This window comes from Acanthochromis polyacanthus, chromosome 22 (assembly GCF_021347895.1).
Source record: "Acanthochromis polyacanthus isolate Apoly-LR-REF ecotype Palm Island chromosome 22, KAUST_Apoly_ChrSc, whole genome shotgun sequence".
Taxonomy (NCBI): Eukaryota; Metazoa; Chordata; class Actinopteri; family Pomacentridae; genus Acanthochromis; species Acanthochromis polyacanthus.
In genome coordinates this window covers 24,692,877-24,714,401 of record NC_067134.1, presented here as the reverse complement: position 1 = coordinate 24,714,401, position 21,525 = coordinate 24,692,877, and the positions used below count along the sequence as shown (strand labels likewise).

At 42.0% G+C, this 21,525-nt stretch overlaps 1 protein-coding gene across 2 annotated transcripts; it reads right to left on the bottom strand.

Annotated features, from left to right (window-relative positions):
• Positions 1 to 182: 182 nt before the first annotated feature.
• LOC110952204 (sodium- and chloride-dependent GABA transporter 2-like) lies at positions 183 to 21,411 on the bottom strand. Of its 2 annotated transcripts, none has more exons than XM_022195637.2 (15): positions 21,165 to 21,411; positions 18,715 to 18,959; positions 18,354 to 18,488; positions 13,786 to 13,926; positions 13,609 to 13,699; positions 13,397 to 13,529; positions 12,065 to 12,199; positions 9,875 to 9,978; positions 9,306 to 9,430; positions 7,963 to 8,075; positions 7,747 to 7,884; positions 7,543 to 7,645; positions 4,593 to 4,693; positions 2,594 to 2,764; positions 183 to 2,511 (listed from the first exon to the last, which is right to left on the bottom strand). In XM_022195637.2, exons 1-15 carry the CDS (start codon positions 21,236 to 21,238, stop codon positions 2,356 to 2,358), a joined length of 1,965 nt encoding a protein of 654 aa, XP_022051329.1. In that variant the 5' UTR covers positions 21,239 to 21,411; the 3' UTR covers positions 183 to 2,355. The 2 variants fall into 2 exon arrangements, with proteins under 2 accessions (XP_022051329.1, XP_051798335.1); XM_051942375.1 differs by lacking the exon at positions 21,165 to 21,411 and adding an exon at positions 19,094 to 19,383.
• Positions 21,412 to 21,525: the final 114 nt, after the last annotated feature.

Sequence of the window (21,525 nt, the reverse complement as noted above, 5' to 3'; positions counted from 1 at the left end):
CTCCCTTCCCTCCCTTCACGGACGTTAAACCAGCGATCCCCCATCAGAGCACTTGTTCTCGGTTAAACGGCTGAAACCAGGTGTGTTCCCAGCATCTGTTACCATGGCAGCGAGGGAGAGAGAGGGTGACAGGTAAAGGCAACTTCAAATAAACACAATCAGCATGTGTATATATGCAGATATAGATATATAGAGAGAGATGTATTCATTTTAGAAAACAAATGGTACACATACAAAACATTTTAAAACAAAGAGGCACACCTGTAAACAGAGATGACACACATGGATCAGTGCGAAAGCCTTTAGAAGACACCAGATGGATGCTTCTCGCTAAATTATTCTCCGAGGATTTCAATCAAACACACTGATCCAGGTCTGAATGACAGCAGTTTTCAAGTTTGCATAAGGAACTGATTAAATCGTTATCGAACATTTTGCTCAAGAAATGCTTTTTGTTTGGAGGTTCGACACAAGTGAAGGGTACATTCTGTTCCAGACTTACAGTACAGTAAGTTAATTTCACATCGCAACCAAAAACCCCACTGAGACGCTGAAAAAAAAGACGTCATGATGATGATAAAAAAAAAAGGCAAGAAGTAGGTTGTAAAGTAAATTATTAAAGCATGGTCTTGCTGCACGCTCTGCTCCAACATGATGCTATGAGCTGATTATGAAATACCTTCTTCCAGACAGATGTACACATGTCATCAGGGCTTAATAAAGGAAAGAAAACAAACATGAGGCCGTGTTTCTATGCGGTTCTTCTTCTGATGACATAAACATCCCGACATTGCACCTCTACTGCATGTTACCATTCAAACATTACAATTAAAGCTCTCTGCAAAAAAGAATCATGATGGAGTGGTGGAGTTATTAAAAAAAAACATTTTAACTTAAACTTTTGGTACATAGAATTTAAGAAAAGTGGAGGTCTGATTTAGACGCTATGATTGCATGTTTCCCATCTTGATAAGTGATTTCTGTTACAGTGCAAATACGTGCTAATAATGCTTTTTGTGTGATGTGAACAGTTGAAACAGCAACTTAAAGAAAAACGGCAAAACTTTGCTGCTAACTTTTTGAAAACAACGAATATATGCAATGGATGAAAACAGACTACTGCACATGTCAGTTACTTTGCCTGTCATAAAGTGCTAATATATCAAATGAGCACTTTGTAAATCGGCAGTAAAGAGCGGCTAACGCAACTCTTGCATCAGCTCAACTTGGTTGAAGGCGTTATGAACCATTTAAACTCTTTGAGAGGGTGAAGCACGTACAAAAAAACCAAAAATAATCCTGATAAATCACTGTATAATACATGTCTGACTCATGGAGTCATTTCTTCATGATACCTTCACCCAAAACAAATCAAGTCATATTCATTGGAGAGTCAAAATCTAAGCAGACATGTCAACACAAGCGGTGATCTCTCAAGCTCTCATAGAGAGGATAAAAAGTAATGATAGCTGTGTAATGCTGGCAAAACAAAAAAAAAGGAAGGAACATCTGCGTTTCTATTTAGCTGCATTGAAAAGCTCTAAGGGTTGTGATTACATGGTCCTCATCTACAGTAACTGCAATAAAAACGAAGCCAGAGAGTTGCTAATTAACGAGATAAAACAGTTAAGATCCAGGAGCGTGTGCTGTTTTACGAAAACCAACTCTGGCGGCCGGGAACGAAGCGTGGAGCTGCTCTTAAAGGTTACGCAAACTGTGTCCCGGTTCAGGGCTGGACTTTCTGTTGAAGCCTCCAAACGGCAAACCTGAGCCACACGGCTGCAGTCACATATCAAACATGATGTTCCGTCACGCGTTGCCGGACACACTTGGTGGACTGTAAACGTATTTTTCCTGCAGCTACAGACAAAATCTCACATTCGTGTGTCCAAAATGTAAATATCTGGTCACCTGAATGCTCCATTAAAGCTGGGGTGGGATAAAAACAAACAAAAAGCTAGAATTTGAAAATATACAACCATTATTTGCAGCTTCATCCAAAAACAGAGCCAAGAGGATATGCAGAAGTCTAGTTTCCTCCCAGACCAAATGAATTACAAAATGCTTTAAAGATTATATACAATTCTCCCCGAAGATGCTAAAATATACATAACACTGCCTACCCCAGCTTTAAATGTTCACCTGCGTGCCGCGGCTTGTGGGACGCTGAGCATACAGTGATGGCGCCCCCCCCAAAGTCAAACCCTCTGATGTAAAACCAGAACACATTCAGTCTGTAAAAGAAGTCTCTGAGTCATCCAGCCCCTCTGTCGGGATCCAGCTGCGTTAACGCTCCAGTTCGGCACACTCGGTTCGGCTGAGCAGCGTCCGGCGTTAGGTCTACGTCGACCGTTTTCAGGTCTTCTGGTCTTGCGCGATCCCAGTGAACGCCTCCTTTGGTTTCTCGGTGAGAGGCAGCGTGGGGCTGTAGGCGAGCGCCGAGCCGTTGGTGGAGAACGGGTGGAAGGCCAGGGATGAGGGTTTGGTGGGGCTGCAGAGACGATGGAAGCGCTGCGAGGTGGGAAAAAGCCACAGTTAGTCGCCTGTTTTGACTCCTTTTTATTGTGTACATTTAGTTGTTGGGTTTTCTAACCTGTGGCAGAGTCCCCGGGGTGGTGATGAGGACGTAGATGGCCCAGATAGGAAGCAGGGAGACGGAGGAGAGGGTAAGAAGCCACCCCAGTATAGTGGCCCAAGCTGGAGCGACCAGCCCTTTGACCAGGTTTAGAGGAGACCAGCGCACCAGGGAAAACACAAAGGTGGCCTTAAGGAGACAGAAAGAAGTTCTGTAAATACTGGGAGATACAATTCATCACGTCATTAACCCTTCTGTGGGTCAAAATGACCCGTTTTAAAGTTTGAAAATGTGGGAAAAAAATAAGATTTTCACAGTGAAACTTCTCAAATCCACATTTTCTACATTTTTGGGAAATCTTTGAACTGTTTTGTGGAAAAACGAAAAGTTAAAAATGTTTCTTAAGAACATTCACAAAAAAAAATCAACCAAAATCCAGCGAATTTCGCTCAATTTCGGTTGATTTTTTTGTGAATGTTCTTAAAGAAAATATTAGAAGTTCTACTGATATATATGGAATCACTTTAGATATTTTTAGGATTTTTTTTGGAAGATTTTGACTCATTTTTTGAAAATAATGACAAGAATTTTGTTGCCAAATTTGGGGGATTTTTTTAAAAAGAAAACTTTGAGGGAATCATTGGAATTTTCTTCCTGAAGGTTTTGCAAATTTTCAGAATTTAGGGGAATTTTCTGCTGAATTTTTGATTTTTTTTTTGACAAGGAAACTATATTGTTTGGTGCCTGTAAATGAAGACAACAAGAGGGTTAATATAAGTACATCAGATTTACACAATACAATTCCAACACCTGAGGGCTGCTCTCTAAATGTCATCATTTCACTCCAAAAATGACAAACAGCAGCTTGGATGAAAAAGCTCTGAGGCAGCTCTTAAATAGCAGCTGGCTGCAGATGAATAGCTGGCTACTTTCTGCTGCTGAGAGGTAGATTAGACGGCTGCTAATACTCTTAGTATTTACTTAGAGTAAATGAGACTGGGAAACAGCCGAGTTCTGCCAAAAGGCTGCAAAACACCTCCAACGCCCAACACTAAACATGTAAAACCTCGCTCAGATTTTCAGATGAGATCAGATTGCAGATTACATTTAGAATCCTGTCAGGGATCCTGGAGGGACTGGTTAGCGGCTCTTTCAGAGTCCAGCCACAACGTTTTATTTGGACAGAGCAGAGGTCATTTACTTCTCCTGGAACCATCTCTGCGTAGCTCTGGCTATATTTAATACTTTATAATGACGATGCCCCCACCATGCTTCATGATGGGGATGGTGTGTTTCTGATGATGTGCAGGATAATGGACAAAAAGCTCAGTGTTGGTCACATCAGAGCCTCCTGTGTTCATTCTGACGAACTCTAGTCGAGATTTAATTTGAGCTTTTTATTTTTTCTTTGCCGTTCTACCACAAAGCAACAGCTGTTTGTACAGTCTCTTCCTTTAGAGGAGTCATCGGTGTCTTGGTGGCCTTCTTCATGAGTCTCTTTCTTGGACGGTCACTCAGTTTTTGAGGACGACCAGCTCTAGGCTAATTTATTCATTTCATTTCCTAATGACGGATTCAACTGTATTCAAAAGGACACTCAGTGACTTAGAAGTTTTCCCCTGACCTATACTTTTCAGTAATCTTTTCACAGAGTTGCCTGAAGTGCTCTTTTTGTCCTAATGGTGTAGTCAAAGCCAGAACTACTAATGCACCATTGACTAGCAATAACTGGCTCCATCTCTGTTGAATTGGATGAGACTCTTTATGCTTTTTCAAAACCTGTTTTCATTTTAACCTGGCAGAGTTTATTTTGTAGATTCTTGTCCAAAAAGCCTCATTAAATGGACTACAATTTAATGCTGAAAAGTACTAAAAAGGAAATACTTTTTATGGTCACTGCAGATGAGTGACAAGCTGAAGGCGGAGTTTTTATGAAATCCCGTTTAATTGCATTCTATTTCACAGCGATCTGACAGCAGAGAGCGTGAAAGCGGGTCGGCGGGGAGGGGCTACTCACAGTGCACACGGCCGGGGTCAAGTATTTCCAGCACAGCTTGAAGGCAGGCGACGGGTTGTAGCCGGTCATATCCCTGATGTTGTCGCAGAAGCGGTCGGCTCCTGTGGCCAAAACGACAACATCGTGAGGTTTGGTTGCGGTTCGGTTTGACATCATGGTTTGGTGACAGTCGCCAAATTTGGTTAGAGAACTTTTTTTTTTCTCCCCAGTATTGACCACGACAGCGGAAAACACGAGGAAAAATGCAAAAACCCAGAGAGAAACAGCAGATATGACTGAAGAAGAAGCATCGGGCACAGCGAGATCACCAAATATGACCTAGAAACTTCAGTAAACTTGCAATTCTACAACTTTTTATTAATATTAGATAAGTATGGCCTCGCCATTGCCGTCACTGATAGGAAAGCTTATCTTTTCTGCCAAAGAGGCGAGGACAACACAAGCAAGCAACAGATGATTCATTAACAAATCTCTGTTCTGGTTCCATCTTCCCCGAGTTTAGAGCAGGGGTGTCAAACATGCGGCTCGCGGCCCAAAACTGGCCGCCAAAGGGTCTAATCCGGCCCTCAAAGTGTGAAAATTACAAAGAAGACATTAACTGCAATTTGTACATTTGTAAAACTATAAATTTAAAATAGATTCTAGACCATGACAAGTTGTTTTGATCATAAAGTAAAATACTAGATTGTTCTTTTGTCATCATGTGTCTCATTTTTGTAATATTTTGTCTTGTTTTTTGTCTTTTTCTGTCTGACTTTTATCGATTGGCTCATTTTTTTTGTAGTTTTGTGTTTCCTTTTTGTCCAGCTTGTGTTTTTTGTCTCATTTTTGTCATTTTTTGTCTCGTTTGTGTCCATTTTTTTGTCACTTTATAACTTTTTTGTCTAATTTTCTGTCTCTTTCTTATTGTTTCGTGTCGTTTGTCTCATTTTTTTTTGTCATTTTCTGTCTCGCTTTTGTCATCATGTGTCTCATTTTGTAATAATTTGTCTTGTTTATGTTGTTTTTGTCTTTTTAAAAGTAAAATACGACATCATTCGGTTCCAGATACCTGTGACCTTTTATTGTGTTCCTTTGTAGATCTGTAAGTTGTAACGTGTAAATGATAAACTGAGGCATAATGTTGTTAGTCTTATGATTTTCTTCACAAATTTCAGTTTGTTCACCATGCTTTGTAAAAAGATCGTTCATTAAATGTTAACTTTTTGCACTAAAACAAAGGAATAATTTGGAGTTGTGGTTATTTATAGATAATTATGCTCTGATATCACTTGTCTCCAGACTTGAGATCAAACTGAATGTGGCCCCTGAACTAGAATGAGTTTGACACCCCTGGTTTAGAAGCTTCTCCTCCAGCAGCAGAAGACGGTGAGTGGCTGTCAGAGTCCTTAAAAAACTGTAAATTCCCACAGCCATAAAAAAAAAAAGAAAAGGGGAAAAGGTGCAGTGGAGCCCTGACCGCTAAGTTACACAGTCCATTTAGAAAGCTTCATCCTCAGCTCTACTGCTGGGAGACTCATAAAAACAGGCTTCCTTGGTACTCACTTGCACCCACACACACACACTCTGCTGACATATCCAGCGTTTCAGTTATCTCCTGGGCTGGCACGGCTCTTCTTCACACGTCACATCTCTTCTGGGTCTTAAGCCTTCACCAGATACAAAGTTAACTGTCTGAATCCTGACTGCATCGTCCTGATGTATGTACGTGACACATTCCACTCATCTCACTCTCAGACAAACAGTGTTTTTGGAAATGCTTTAAAGCTCCATGTCTGGGCTGGGGTAGGGGCTCCCTGGGGCCGCCAGGCAGAGACTGAGAGGCGACGGGGCCCGGGGGCTGATTTAGGGCCCAGAGGAGACAGACAGAGGCCTGGCCAGGAGCCAGTCTCCTTACAACAGTGGGCAGCGGCAGCCATGTTAATATACCGTCTACTGAGTCCAAGAGGAATGCAGGAGGTGGGGAGGAAGTGGACGACTCGACTGTGTGTGTTCATCAGATTTCAGGAGTTACATTCATTAGCGATAAAAAGTTTTATTTAGATTCACCATATGAAACGACAACAATCAGTTCAAGATTGTTTTTGGCGTTTTCTGATTTGGCAGAAAGTGAAATCCCATTGTCTGAGCTCCAACAGACTTTAATTAAACTCGGACAGAGAGAAATAGGCTGCTAGGAACTTTTTCCATTAAATTAATCCTAGATTAAAGAGGAAAAAAACGAAAAGATGAGGAAATGAAATGAGGTGACAAAGAAAAGGAAAAGGAGTGGAAAGAAGGATGGGAAATGAAATGGAAAAGGGAAAGAAGTAGAGAAAAATATGTAGAGAAAAAGAAAGAAACGAGTTGGATGTGAGGGAAAGGAAGAAGAGAGGTGAGGAGGAATGCAGGGAAAAGGAGAGAAATAAAAGGAAAGAAAAGGGGAAAAGACAAGGAAAGCAACTACTATGAGAGGATAGAAGAGCGGAGAAGAGAAGAGGAAAAGACAAGCAGTTAAATGCCAAGAAGAGGATAAGAGAGAGAGAGATTGGAAAAGAATAATAAAGGAAGAGAGCGTGGAAGAGAGGAGACAAACAAAGAAGTAGAGAGAAGGAAAGGAAATGGAAGAAATAGGAAACAGTGCTGGAAAGGAAACGAGCAAAAGAAGAAATGAGAGGACAGGAAGAAGTAAAAAGAAGAGGAAAGGAAAAAAGAAAAGCAAAAAATAAGAAAATGGGAGAAAAGTAAGAAATAAAATGAAAGATAAGAGAGAACTGAACGACTGGAGAAGTAGATTTGAAAGATGAAAACGTGGAGACAAAAAGTGAGGAATGAAGAGAAGCAAAATGTGAAATACAACAAAAGAAGGGCAAAAAAGGAGGAGAGTGAGAAGAAAAGAAAAGGTAGAGAAGACAGAGAAGGAAAGCAAACAACAAGAAGAAATCAAATCAAAGCGGGAAGGCTTTCGTACCGTAGACCCAGCCGATGGCCAGAGACTGGAAGATGGAGAGAAGCAGCAGACTGGCTCCACTGCAGGAGAAATGGTCGTAGATCTGGAACACATAGAGACCACCCTGCAGACGAACGGAGGAGAAAACGCTCCATTATTCTGTATCAACAAACGCAAAGAGGCCGGAGGACGGCGTACGCCTCGTTTACCCTGAGCGCGACTTACCGGCGTGACCATGACCAGCCCGACCAGGAAGCAGACGATGCAGACGCCCAGCAGCAGCAGCTCTCTGCGGTGGCCTCGTCGGATCACGTGAGGGTACAGGTCGGCCACCGACGTCATCAGGGCCTCCAGGCTCACAAACTGGGCGACAGAGGGGATCATCAGCGCTCGTACACGATGCACAACACATCACTGTTATCTAAAGCGGTGCGTGTCTACCTGCGTGTCCAGGCCCAGCATGATGATCATGAGGAAGAAGCAGACGGCCCAGAGCTGGGGCAGAGGCATCATGGACACAGCTCTGGGGTAGGCGATGAAAGCAAGACCAGGTCCTGAGCAGACATAAGGAAAATAAGAGTTACTCAGAACATATGTAGGGGATGTTTCTTGGCAAAAAGTTACTTAATAAAATACACCTAAAAACTAAATATATGGTATGTTGTGATTATTTTTGGTAAAATGCTTGTAATTTTCCAGTGCTCATTCTCATGTATTCTCTGTGCTGTCTGAAGCACTTAACACCAAGAAAATGAACTCTAAATAATGTAAACCTTCAAATCTCAGTCATGATCACACTAGGACTGATCAAATGTGATTGTAACTTTATGTAGTTTAATACAACAGTTGTCCTGCTACTTGTCAAAGTCACTTTATGTCACTCTGAATCACTATACCTTGAAATGTGTATTGACTTTTAATACATTTAGTTTTTCTATCTAAATGCTACCTAAGCTGGAGTAAATCGTGGTCTTGTTGGGCACTATTTTCAGTGGGGGATTAATACATATTTGCGCTCTAGGGGGCGTTGTAGAGCACCCTTGCATTCAGGACACACTGTGTGGGAGTAGCTTAAAATTAAATTAAAATGAGTTCATGTTCAAACAGTGGTGCTCTGATTCCTCCTGTTTTCTAGAAGGTTGACTGAGCCGTCAAAATAGCAAACAACTTGATTTTATTTCCGTTTTTCGTGCATAAAAGCGTTTTACTTGTTTGACTTATTAGCTAAGCTACCATGAGCTTCTAACGGAACTATAACATCCACAACTGGAATGATTGTTTTGTGTGACTAGATTTTTCAGTTCTACAAAAACCACGAAGAGAAAAAAGCTATAATAACAAAAAAAAGGATCAAATTACTAAAAATCTTTCATAGTGCTGCAGTTAGCAGAAGCATTCCCACTAATTCTGAAACCTAAACGTGATTTTTCTATTACAGGAATCTAGAGCAGCCCTTTCAATCTTTCTGTATTCATTTTTGTTTCTAATAGTTTTGCGACTACTTTAATCATGACGTCTGTTCCAAGCAGGTACATAATAGAACGATGGTGGGAACCTGTTGTTGTTGTGCGGTGAGTTTTACATCGTTGATTGCAATGAGGACATCAAGACGGACGATAAAAGGTCTTTTCTTGTCCGAGTTTAACCAACGAGCATCAAGTCCTGACCAACAATTTGCCAAGAGATGTTATTTCTCCCCTAAAAAAACACCCCAAAAGAGGTTCTACATCGCAGTTCCTGCACTTTAAACAGCACCCAGTGGAAATCCTGCCTCCATGTTTCACCTGATTGGGCCACGGCTGATATATCCACGCCCTGCTCCTCAGCCATGAAGCCCAGCACCGAGAAGATGGCGAAACCTGCCAGGAAACTGGTGCTGCTGTTCAGAAGGCACAGCATGAAAGAATCCCTGGAAACACACACACAAAAGTCGTTAATGTGAGTCCGGTGGAAAGCAGCTTGAGCATACACATTTAGAAATACAGCCTAACACAAAAAGGAAATATGCGCCTGCTATAAAAGTGTCGTTTGGAAAGCTGAAGAGAACCCAGCGAGGGTTTGATCCTCGTATGGAGCTCTGCCCCGTTACAAGCCAAGAGTCAAGTGCTTGGCTTCCTGTGCGAGTCGTAGAGTGTGGGAAACATGGCAGCGAGGGCTTTTCTTTAAGGTGTGGCTCTATCACTGTGTTTTCTCTGTCCATTCCAGCCATTCCTCCTGCAAGCCATCTGACCAGCAGGGAGCTCACGTCTTACATTTCAGTGAATATAGTTTGCCTGAAGTGGAGACGTTGTGTGTGGCTGGAATTGCTTTTCTTTTTGGTGTGTGTAGTTGTGTGTGTGACAAAGTGTCTCACTTATAGCAGTCATTGTTGTATTTGTTGTAACTGCCCAGGGCTGTGAGACTTCCCAAGCAGATTCCATAAGAGAAAAATATCTGGGTACCTGCATCCATCCATACCTAGAGAGAGAGAGAGAGAGAGAGAGAGAGAGAGAGAGAGAGAGAGAGAGAGAGAGAGAGAGAGAGAGAGAGAGAGAGAGAGAGAGAGAGAGAGAGAGAGAGAGAGAGAGAGAGAGAGAGAGAGAGAGAGAGAGAGAGAGAGAGAGAGAGAGGGAGGGAGGGGAGAAAATGAAAGGACAGATGAGAGGCAACAGGAGCCAACTATATCCTTTATCTGTCTGCTCTTTGGGTTAAAAGGCAAGTCAGATAACCTGATGCAAAAGATAAACCCTGAGTCTTTGGATTAGGGGACGTCTCTGTCGGAATGCGCTAATGTTGTAAAACCTTCTCCACATGATATTAAGACTTACCCCAGCCCACTAAAGAAAAATATCACTACTGAGTGTATAAAGAGAATAACAACAGTTGTAGTTGGATCCAAATAATTCTTTAAGCTGATTTCAACCAATAATACTGCTCCTTCTCTGGTCCCGCTGTATTTAATTTAAATACCGTCATGCTATGAACCCTGTGAACTCCAAGAAAGTTTCTGACTCCACGGAAACAGCACAACCATGGCTACATACAGAGAACTTTAAAAGGCTTTGTGTGCAAGCATGACAGGCATAATGCATTGATTCATTAAAAACAGGAAAAAATGATAGTTATGCTTTCCGAATTAGAAAAATCTAGAATCAACAATGTTTTTCTCAGTGCCCACAGGTGTTAACAACACTGGAAAAACAGCAGCTCCACAGTGTAAAGATATTTTACTGCATTCATTTTTAGTTTGTCTCCATCCTTGTCTCTGATCTTCCTGTTTTTGCAGTTTCTTGCGATAATGAATTCTGTAATTTGACATTTAAAAAACAAAACAACAAAAATGAAATCTTTCAAATCTGCCAGTGGGTTTTAGGGTTTAGAGGGTTAAAACATTTCATTAAAGGCCACGACACACTGTGCGATTTTCGGCCGTCCCAGACGAAAGACAACAATCGTGAGAGAATCGTGGCGATATCTTTGGTCTTGGCTCTAAATCGGTGGTCCGACGTCGCACTGTGAGACAGGTTCAAGGACGGCTGTTGTCATGGTTTTGTGACCAAAGACAAGCTGCGATAAAACTCTGAGTGTCAGAAATACGAGTTGATCGTCTCACAGTGTGATGCTGCTGCTGCGACCTACGACAACTAACTAACCAACAGAAATGCAGGATGAATTTGATAGGTAGATGATTTGTGGCGACAATGACAAAACGCATCAAAACATGTATGTGGGATTTAAAGAAAGAAGACAGTCTGATAGAGCTGTGGCAGCAGAAGGCTTTTTGACATGTCCTCCAGCTCGTACCACAACCGGACAAAAAGGACGAAGCATGGAAGGACATAGCAGCAGAACTGCAGCTCCCAGGTTAAAAACCTAACATTAACATTTGGGATTTCTCTCCAAGCACATAAATGCCAGAAGGACATACATGCCTGGCGAGCTTCCCTGTGATTGCAAGTGCTTCGTTTAAGCTTCGGTTGTTTATTTTTCATGGATGGACGGCGCACGCTCACGTCGTTTATCGTAGCGCATTCACGTCAACTCACGTACATCGTAGGCTGACATCCAGCTGCGTTTTCATCGCGCAATTGGCACAGAGCAAACTTCACGTCATGCCGAAAGATTATTAGATTCATGTCGTACAGTGTAGCAAGCTGTGAAATTACAGGATTGTTGAAGTTGAACAGTGTGTGGAGGCCTTAACACAAACTGAGAAAAAATAAATAAATAAAAAAGTGAACAAAGTAAAGAATCTGATGTTATATCGCGATTTCTTTGCTTTGTGAGGAGTTGAGTATAAACATTTCTTATTTCAGTTCTATATCACAGCGATCGTCCAAGTGATGGATCCAAACAACCAACCTGCAGACATACAGAAGACCAAAAGCAGTCCTACCTACTGTCCCGTAGAGCAGACAACACACAGACTCACCTGACAGAGTGGCTTCCTGCAGCCATAACACCTGCAAGAACGACTAGAAGAATTTCCTCCAACGTAACGTGTTTTTTTTAAAAATATTGTGGCGTCTAAAGACATATGAATTGTGCGTCTGTGTTTTTGTACCTGTGGGTCTGCCAGGCGGGTGTGGTTGGGTTTGAGGTAGTAGATGATGCCCTGCATCGCTCCCGGCAGAGTGGCACCGCGCACCAGCAGCACAAACAGCATGACATATGGGAATGTGGCCGTCAGGTACACCACCTAGAATGTACACACAGCCAGCGGGGATGTGGTCAGGACGGCTCGGAGAAAACAGGAAGGATGTGACTGGATGTGTCAAACAGCACTACTAAAAAAGACACCCCTGGAAAGTTGGAGTTTTAAAAGCTGCTGACGGACGGACTGCAAAAGCCGGGCCCTTGTTTCATTTGATACATAAGAGGTGTGGAAGCGTCACATCCAAGCGTCAGGAACTGGCCGTGCTTGTTTATTATAAAGGAATGTATTTTAAGGCATCATGATAAAATAATTGCAATTTTGATGGTTCTTTTTTTTTAGGAATGGAAATATATATTTACAAAAAATAATATTTCTTTTTATAAACTAAAAGTTTCTAATTTAGTTATTAAAAGACAGACATCCAGACAAACCGACGCGGATCATCACATAATTCCACCGAGGTTCCACCTCCTTGGTGGAGTAATAACTTCAAATAAAAATATTTGTTTCATTTATATTTATCAGTTCATGTTTCATTTGTCTACTACATTCACAGAGTACTGCAAACTCAGCGTGCAATTGCAGCAAACATATTCAACATTTAAGACTTTTTGCAAACTCAAGCACTTTCAATGTCTTGAAAAGTGGTCTATTATGGGATGGCTACACCATTTACCAGGACTGTTGTAGCTAACACTAGCTCTGGTGCTAACAGCAAAATGTTTTGCATTGAGGTGATATCATCGGCTTAAGAAAGAAAACTCTTTGTTGCACACTTTGTACACAACCACGCTTTTATCCAAGCTGCCACGGGGAAGATTTGTAAAAGAAAACTTTCTGCCCAACAAGCTCGACATCTTCCATCACTGTTCACCAAACTTTCTTGTGCTGACATCAGAGCGTCCTGTTCATTTTCTTCACGGCTGAAAAACAGACTTTAGGTTCATTACCGCCACCTACTGGGCTGGAGTGTTCATCAGTGTTATCAGTGTGCCAGAAATTACAGAACTGAGAAAAGTGCGATTAAATGCGTTATTTTTCTGTAACTAATTAATCTAAATTAATGTGTTGAAGTCCAAGCCCTCATTTTAATGCATGCCTAAGGTTTGCTGCTGTGTACACAATGTTACGATGACGTGCTTTTAAACAACCGAGGCTAAACGCTCTTGTTGCTGCTACATCCCAGTCCTGTGGAGGAGACAGACAAACCAAGCCCTCCTCACAGTGTTTTCTGCTCACCTTTCCGGTGGACTTGACTCCCTTCCAGACACAGAAGTAGCAGACGAGCCAGATGACGGCCAGACACAACGCCAGCTTCCAGTTGATTGGACCCAGTTCGTCCAAACTGCTGGACAGGCGGAGAACCTCCCGTCTAGAACACACATGCTGCTGTTAACGCCAGGACTCCATGACTAACACCTCGATCAACACTCTGAGGATAACACACTCACTCCCAAAACTCCATAACCGGAGAGGTGGCGTTCTCAGGCATGCCGCTTGCATTAACCGTCTGGTTGTTTTGGTTGAACAAGACACAAGCGGCTGCAGGAAAACACACACAAAATAGTCCTGAGTTACTTCTTTACACAGCAAACTGCACTACTGAGTCATGCTCTGTTTTTACTGACCGGTGTTCCACGTGTTGTTACAGTGCGACCATGGCAGCTCCGCCTGGAAGCTGTAGGACAGGTAAAAGAGAGCCCAGGCCAGGATGACGATGTAGTAGACACAACCGTGGAGGATCATCACCTGGCTAGCGTAGCCGAGTCCTGCAGAGACGGAAACAGGGCGTGTTGAGACACACAATCAGATCCTATCTTTATCAAATATATGGAAGTAAAAACACAGATAAAGAAGCTTCAAAAAAGGCATGCACACATTTCTGTTATCAGCTCCATATCAGTTCAGTTTGAGATGAAAGCCGCCACTTATTGAGACACTCGACTCGCAGCCTACATCAAGTATATCTTCACCCTGAATGAATGACGGTCTGATGAGGCCTTGAGCGGGTTACAAAGTGCAGACTTGTTTGAGCAGACAAACAGCTGTTTGTTTTGTCCGCTAATGAAATTCAGGGCTTAATCGGATGATGGTAAATGTTCAAACCAGGCAGGAATCCCTACAGAAGCCTGTCTTTGTCTGTGTGAGCTTGTATAAGTCGTCAATAAACCCTACGTGGTGCAAAAGCAGAGTTTGTCCCTGCGCTTAACACATGGCCTTCACACAACTAGCTGTCAACCAGATATAGTGCGTGTGTGCATCTGCAGGCCACATGGATCGAGAGGCTGAGCAGCACATGTTGCCACACTCTGAATTTGTTGCTGGAAAAACAGAGCTCCACAGACACACATTCTGCTTACAACGTGTCGTGCAGGTGGTCCAGCTAGCATGCTACCAGCCTCAGCTGAGAATTTCAAGTCCTGCTTTACAAGAGCTTTGAATCTGTCAGAAAAGAGTTTAACTGGAGCATTTGGTCTCCTATAACCTCTTCAGCAACTTCTCACCTTCGTCCTAGAAGCGTGGAGGTTATATAATAGAAGCAAACAGCACAGCTTTAAGTTCAAACTGTTCATTCAAGGTGAAAAAGACACACTCTGTCCCAACAATCACCCCATACGGTGCCTTTATGACACATAGACATGTCTTGTGGTTTCTTAAGCTGTTCGTTCTAAGAGAAACTCAGCTTTTAAACCAACATGCAAGTTATTTAGATGATAAGAAAAAAAATAGGAAGTACACAACAAGTGAGTAAACTCAATCTGAAAGATCTAGAACAGCTACAAAACCATCTCAGGCTGAGATTGTTTTAAACATTAGTCTTTGTTTTTCATTTCTAAACAAAGGCATTGTCTAAAATTGTCTAAATTAAATTCTGGCTAGAGAAAGAGAAGGTTGCTTGGGGATTTTAGTTCATAAAGCAATTACAACTCTGTGGGTGTAACACGCATGTTGACAAACGCATAAAGGCATAGTATTTAGTCATTCTGCCGCACCTTTAAATAAATACAGCTGGGCAGATTTCCAGACATCCAGAGGAAACTAAACAGATGTATTCCAAAAAGAATCAATGCGCCTTTGTGCAATATCACTTCATCGTAAATTAATATAAAGTATATCAGCTTACAGCCATTGTATTGCTTTGGAACTGAACAGTAGGGTGTTTGCTTGTGTATGATTTTAAAAAACTATTCATTTAACATTATGACATAATAGAAAGTCAATACAACAAAGCCAGTGCCCCTTTCATTCATGAAATTCAAATCTGTCATTTTTTCAATACTTTGTGTGTCCGCTTTTATAGTTAATGGCAGAGTCAAGCCTCTTCAGCACAGAGGACATGAGTGCTGAACAAGTTTCTGGAGAAAGTTCTACCATTCTTAACCCTTTGATGCACAACACAGGTCAACAGATATCCATTTTCCATTGAATTTGGGTCACTTTTGAGCCATGTTGGGCATCAAAGGGTTAAGAACCAACCATTTTCAGCTGCTCTTTGCTAAAAGGAATGGGTTGCTCCACCTTCCTCCTTAAAATAACCCGCAGGTGTTCTACTGAACTCGGGCAGGTGACATACTTTGCAAAGGTGAAAGTTTTCGCTTGGTTTATTGTGTGGATTTGGCAGCGTGCAAGATTCCTCTTCTGCCAAGATTCTGTAGACTGGGCGTCGTCTCGTCAGCCAGCATTTTCGTATGGTGTCATCTATAAATGTCATCTTTCTAACAGCTTTTGTCCTCAAATGATCACACTCCCACCTCCGTGCTTCATCGTCAGGACTATCCGTTCACTGTGGTGGTCCTGGCAGATTCATACTAAACATTCTAGACTTTGTCTTGGTGTAATCTGACCAGAGAATGTGCTCACATCAGTCTTTTTGTTGAGGTCCTTCATATTATCGGTGCTGACAACCCCTGTGCAAAGTCAGGAGTCCTGCCTGTTTGGTGGTCAGAGATAGATTGGGCACGTAGAGCACTGTCTGTGTTGTCATTTTCAAATGAGAATCGATGCAGCTCTGATTAGGGGCCAACTGTGTTTTCACTGATTCTTAGTTTGGTCACTGGTCTACAGCTAATCTTGTCAATCCTTGTTAAGACTAACAGTCAAATTTTTGCTGTAACTCTGGCAATTATTTCCATTCTGAGCCACATACATGCCTACAGCTCCAACACTGAGAAACTTCTGGCGTTCACAGGTCTTTTTATTACCATGTTCAAGCACCTTGGCTAATTTGAAAATCACAGATGTACATAATTTTGTTTCAATGATCACATATTTTCGAATTTTCCGTCCGCCCCGCCTCCGTGCTCTCGCCATGCCTCCAAGCCTTGGAGCTGAGGTTGGATTGGACCAGGCCGGACTACCGCTCCAATCATGGTTCCAAATGGCATTCAAATGGCCCATTCATGCCAGCACTCGTCCTTATGAGAAGTTGAGTTAGTTTTGAGTTCTTTTGTTCAGACATAAAGTGAATAGATAGATGTTGATTACCTTTACGCAAGAAGCGTCTCACTGACAGCACGTGAACTGGCAGATTTTGACAGCCGGCATATGCGGTACGCCCAGTAGAACATTGTTTTGCTTTCTTTTCGTTACTCTCCAGTTACCCTTGACACCGGGGTCGTAACATTGTGTAACAGTGATCTCAGGTGTATTCACTTTTGTTGCATTGAGTTTCTACTTTATTTTCGATACAGTCCTTCTAAAGTATTTGTGAGAAATGATACAATTTTGCATTAGTTTGTATTTTAATTATGTTGGGGTGTGCTCTGTACTGTCCTCTAATATGTAGTACAGGCTTACCTTCCTTAAATGTTTAATGCATTCTTTCTATTCCATTCCCTAAAAGCTGGAATTATCCAAGATAATTTCTCAAAAAGCAGCTCGGTGTGTTCTGTCACTGCTGTAATTGTGCATTAAGCTAATGCTTAACCGTGACCCCTTGTTTGGATGGTAAAATACCATGAAAACAAGACACTCAACCTCAGCTGTGTTTTTCTTGGCAGGCGGGGAGCGCGTTACCTTCTGCACTCTTGAACTGTTTTGATTCACGAGCTGAGATTCAATACGGACTGCCAAATATTCTGATTGCTGACACACTGTTTATGTGTGTTTTGCATTGATGGGGACGCAGGAATGCTTTGAAGGAATTTCCCCAGTTTGGAGGAAGATTAGGACAAAAGGCAAAGCAAAGGAGGAGGAAGTAGGAAGAGAAAGTCAGTGAGAAAGACCGCAATTGTTTCTAGGTATGTTAGTCACTCTGATATATCTCACTATAGGTCAATCAGGCTTTTAAGTTTTACATAAACAAATTAAAATCCAGATATTTTTTTTGAAGATTAAAAAGTTCACCTGCTTCTAGGCTAGACCAAAATCTGTAAATGCATCTTTTTCTCTCCATTTTGGCCCTCTGTCCAGGCTAAAATGGCATTCCTGTGCCGTTTACAGCTTGATATTTCCCTACAATAGAAGCCAATATAGACGCTTCCCAATTATTTCTGTACTGAGCCCGTGTTGTAGCTTCTTTGTATAATCTTTGGTGAGAAAAGAAGAGTAGCACGAGCATAGCATTTCATTGTTTTCTTGAAGAGACACCACTCTTTGCTGACTTGTTGGTAGCTTGTAAAAGCAGCTTAACTTCTCCTTGTTCTCTGACAAAGCCATAACTCAAAACTTTCCCTCTGCTTGAACAAATCACCCATTTAAAGCTTATGTTTGGCGTGTACTGTAGCCATGGGGTAGGCTAGTATTTCTCGCTTTACCCCAATCTCCGCTGATGTTTTGCTACAGCTAAAATTATTATCACTGCTCTCTGATTCCTGCTTGTGCTGTCCAAAATGCGCGCAAAGTTAATAATTTGCCAACAAATCCCTGCTCTGACATCCACGTGGAGAGTGACAGCATATCAGCACATGAACTGAAAGAGCATGACGTATACCGTGAGGTGAAAAAGTAGGAAATATAATCTAAAGAGAAGAGCATATTCTTATTTAACTATATTATTGGTAACAAAGGGGGAGCTTGAAAGGTTCATAATCAAGTTTTCTGTTGTGTTTTCAGTACAAATCCAATATTTTGAGGTTTAGACAGAAGATGTGAACACATAATCTTTCCCTCTTGCTGGTCATTTTTCATGACATTTCCTTTATTACTTGATGACTGAATCAGCACACTTATGCTAGCATAATAAAATAAATAGTACCTCCAAATAAAGGGCAAACAGTCCTCCAGGCGCTGACCCCTCCCAGGCTGGTGTACTGTCCCAGCGAGGTCTCCAGGAGGAACAGGGGGATGCCACACAACACCAGGAACAGCAAGTAGGGAACAAAGAATACACCTGGACACAAAACACACAAGGTGCTATTACGACACGACATATAAATGTCATTATAACGACATTATAAATTGACAAACATCCCAAGTAAGCATCCTACAAATGTCATCTCTAGTTTCTGTGTATGTGAAAAATACAGGAGAAAAAGAGGAAAAAATAGATGACAGAGATGTGAGGAAAGAGGAAGGCAAGCTTTCAAACTCTCAAAGCTGAAACTTCCTGGTTTTACCTCCTCCGTTTTTGTAGCAGAGGTAGGGGAACCTCCAGACGTTTCCCAGGCCGATGATCTGCCCCGCCACAGCCAGGAGGAACTCGGCCTTGCTGGCCCACTGGCCTCTGGCATGCAGGCCGTCCTTGGTCGCCTCCTTCCCATTAGGGAGGCTTCCTTGTGGGAACTTCTTCAGCAGAGCTTCAGTCTGGTGTGGAGGCAGCGGAACAGCCATCACTGGTTCTGGAAGGGAAACACACACACCCCTGAGGAGATAAAAGAAAGAAACGAAGGAAGACAGATTAAGAACACATAGAGCGTATAAAGCCATGGAAGTTGAACCAGTTAAAAGGAAAAACAAATGCCCAAAGAGAACAAAAGCAGAGCACAAAGTACGCACATCTTTGCGGCAAGGACTGAATAACAAGAATGCGAGTGTGCCTTGTGACCGTTGGTATGGCTGGCTCACTTATCTGAAACGTAAAAGCCAAGGACGAACTGATGTGGGTGTGCATCCTTTATCAGTGCTCTGCAGGACACTCTGAGACTAAATTTGACAATTTCAGCGTCTGCCTGGGAACTAGAGCAGAGCAATACGTGAACACAAGAAAATCCTAATCTGATTGTGTTGGCAGGTATTATGATACGAGTCACAGTTTTAGTATTTTTAGGATTTTTTTGGAAAATTTTGACTCATTTTTTGAAAATATTTACAAGAAGCCAAATTTGGGGATTTAAAAAAAAAAAAAAAAACTTTAAGGGAATTATTAGAATTTTCTTCCTGAAGGTTTTGGAAATTTTCAGAAATTTGGGGAATTTTTTGTTGAATTTTTAGATTTTTTTTCCAGACATGGAAACAATACTTTTGGTGCCCGTAAATGAAGACAACAGGAGGGTTCATGTCAAAGAATTCTACATGCTATCACTTCTCAATAATTAGGTTTTACTTATTTATTTAACCTTTATTTTACCAGTAAGTCCCTTGAGATTAAGGGTTTGAGATGGATGTTATTTTTAAAAATGACAAGATGAGCATTTCCTCTAATAAATAACCAAAAACACAGACTACATTTAAAATACAGCATCCAAAGTAGAAACCCAATGCGAGACAAGTGAATACACCTGCGATCAGTGATACACGAGTTAGAAAACCCAGGATAACTGAAACTAAGCTGAGTTTGCTGCATAAACATGGTTATAAAATGACCTGTGAGCGCCACAACAGGCAGCCTAATCAAGATTAAGAAGACATTTGCAGGTCAGATGAGACCCAGATACATTTATTTGCCTCAGATCGGTCATGTTTGGTATGAACCTGACAGGACGACCACAGTGAATGCATAGTCCTGGCAGTGAAGCACACAGGTAGGAGTGTGATATTATGAGGTTTCATAAGTGTAAAAGGTGTTGGGTAAATGACACTTACTGATGACTGCCTGAGGACACACTGAAATACTGGCTGAACTGGAAATACTAAAGCATACCAATGATCTAAAGGGTAAAATTACTGGATTTAAAGCTAATTCAAGACCTCCTTCTGGGTATTTTAAAGACAAAGGTGGTGCAATGCAACCCCTCCAGATATAAAAGACATCGTCTCTATAGAATGGCAGATCATCTCACCAGAAGTTTGTGGACATTGGTGTTTTCCTCACATAAATTTTCCAACATAAACTGACGCATTTGTAACCGACCTGTGTTTAAAATTCACCAGTAGACAGGAGTTTATGCATTTGACACTCAAAATAAAACTACATGTCATCTGGCTTCACCTATTTATAATCAGGACTTTGCTTCTGAGCGGACTTAGAGAGTAGCGTGACTTATATGTGATAAGCAACCATAATCCATTTAAGGCGTTTAGAGGATCATTTATGGTCCTTCTTATGTAAAAAAAAAAAAAAAAAATCAGCTGCTGTTTCATGGTTGCTCTTCTCAGTGGGATGTGGTTTCTTCTCAACCCTGTATGACCTCTTATCTGTCAACTCTGCGTTTGAGACTATGTGGTCGGATGTTCTGCACTTGCTGTTGTCTTGCAGGTACATTTCTGATTAACTTCTTCATTGTCTTTTGCTCTTCACACATCATGTGCCCTCTCCTCTTTTTTCCTCCTCTCTCTCCCCTGCTGGGCCACGTGACCACATGATTCTGATATAACCAACGCATATCGGATTCAGCGGCCCCACTTTTCACTATGTCCAGCACGTTAATGGCACCAAAAAACAAAAGGAAAGGTGATTTACAGTGTCAGAAAACGTGAGCTACTGCACAGCCTGTCGTTCGTATGCTACACATGTAACAGTTCACGTAACGTATCGATGCGGAATTGAGCAGCAAGAGGCGTGTTTAGGTCTCAGGATGGTCGACAAACGCTGCTAAAATAGCGACTTCGCCAAAACTATGCGGTAATATTTGCTCGTCGCGTGTTTCCAAGTGATAAATCGCAGAGAATTTGACATTACATCGCCTACCTCTGCGTTTCCTGTAGTTCTTCACACCGCGACCACCCCCCCGGAAAAGCGGCGGAATGGTTTGTTCCAGGCATGGCAGATGAGAGCTGACCGGTGCAGCGCCTCCGACCAAATGTACTCACAGACTATGTTTGGGTCAAGCCTGGCGATTGGAGTTTGTTGGTGGCAATGAGCAGGTTACAAAATGAACCACAAGGCATCATGGGTACTGGATGCGTTTTTAGAGTTACAAAAGTTTACCTCCCCTTCACGCCCCTCCTTTCACACCTCCTTATCATCCCCTCATTACAGCCAGCACTGTGTGTGCATTTCATAAAGGTGTGTTATTCATGAGGTGGATTATTGCTGCCATCTCTGTTGT

What these genes read in the sequence shown, in the direction of transcription:
- LOC110952204 (XM_022195637.2), bottom strand. Translation starts at nt 21,238, where the DNA reads ATGCCTGGAACAAACCATTCCGCCGCTTTTCCGGGGGGGTGGTCGCGG. An exon ending in CCCGCCTGGCAGACCCACAG is followed by an intron (nt 9,979 to 12,064) that starts GTACAAAAACAC and finishes CTCTCTCTCTAG; the next exon opens with GTATGGATGGATGCAGGTAC. An exon ending in GGCCATCGGCTGGGTCTACG is followed by an intron (nt 4,694 to 7,542) that starts GTACGAAAGCCT and finishes TTTTGGCCACAG; the next exon opens with GAGCCGACCGCTTCTGCGAC.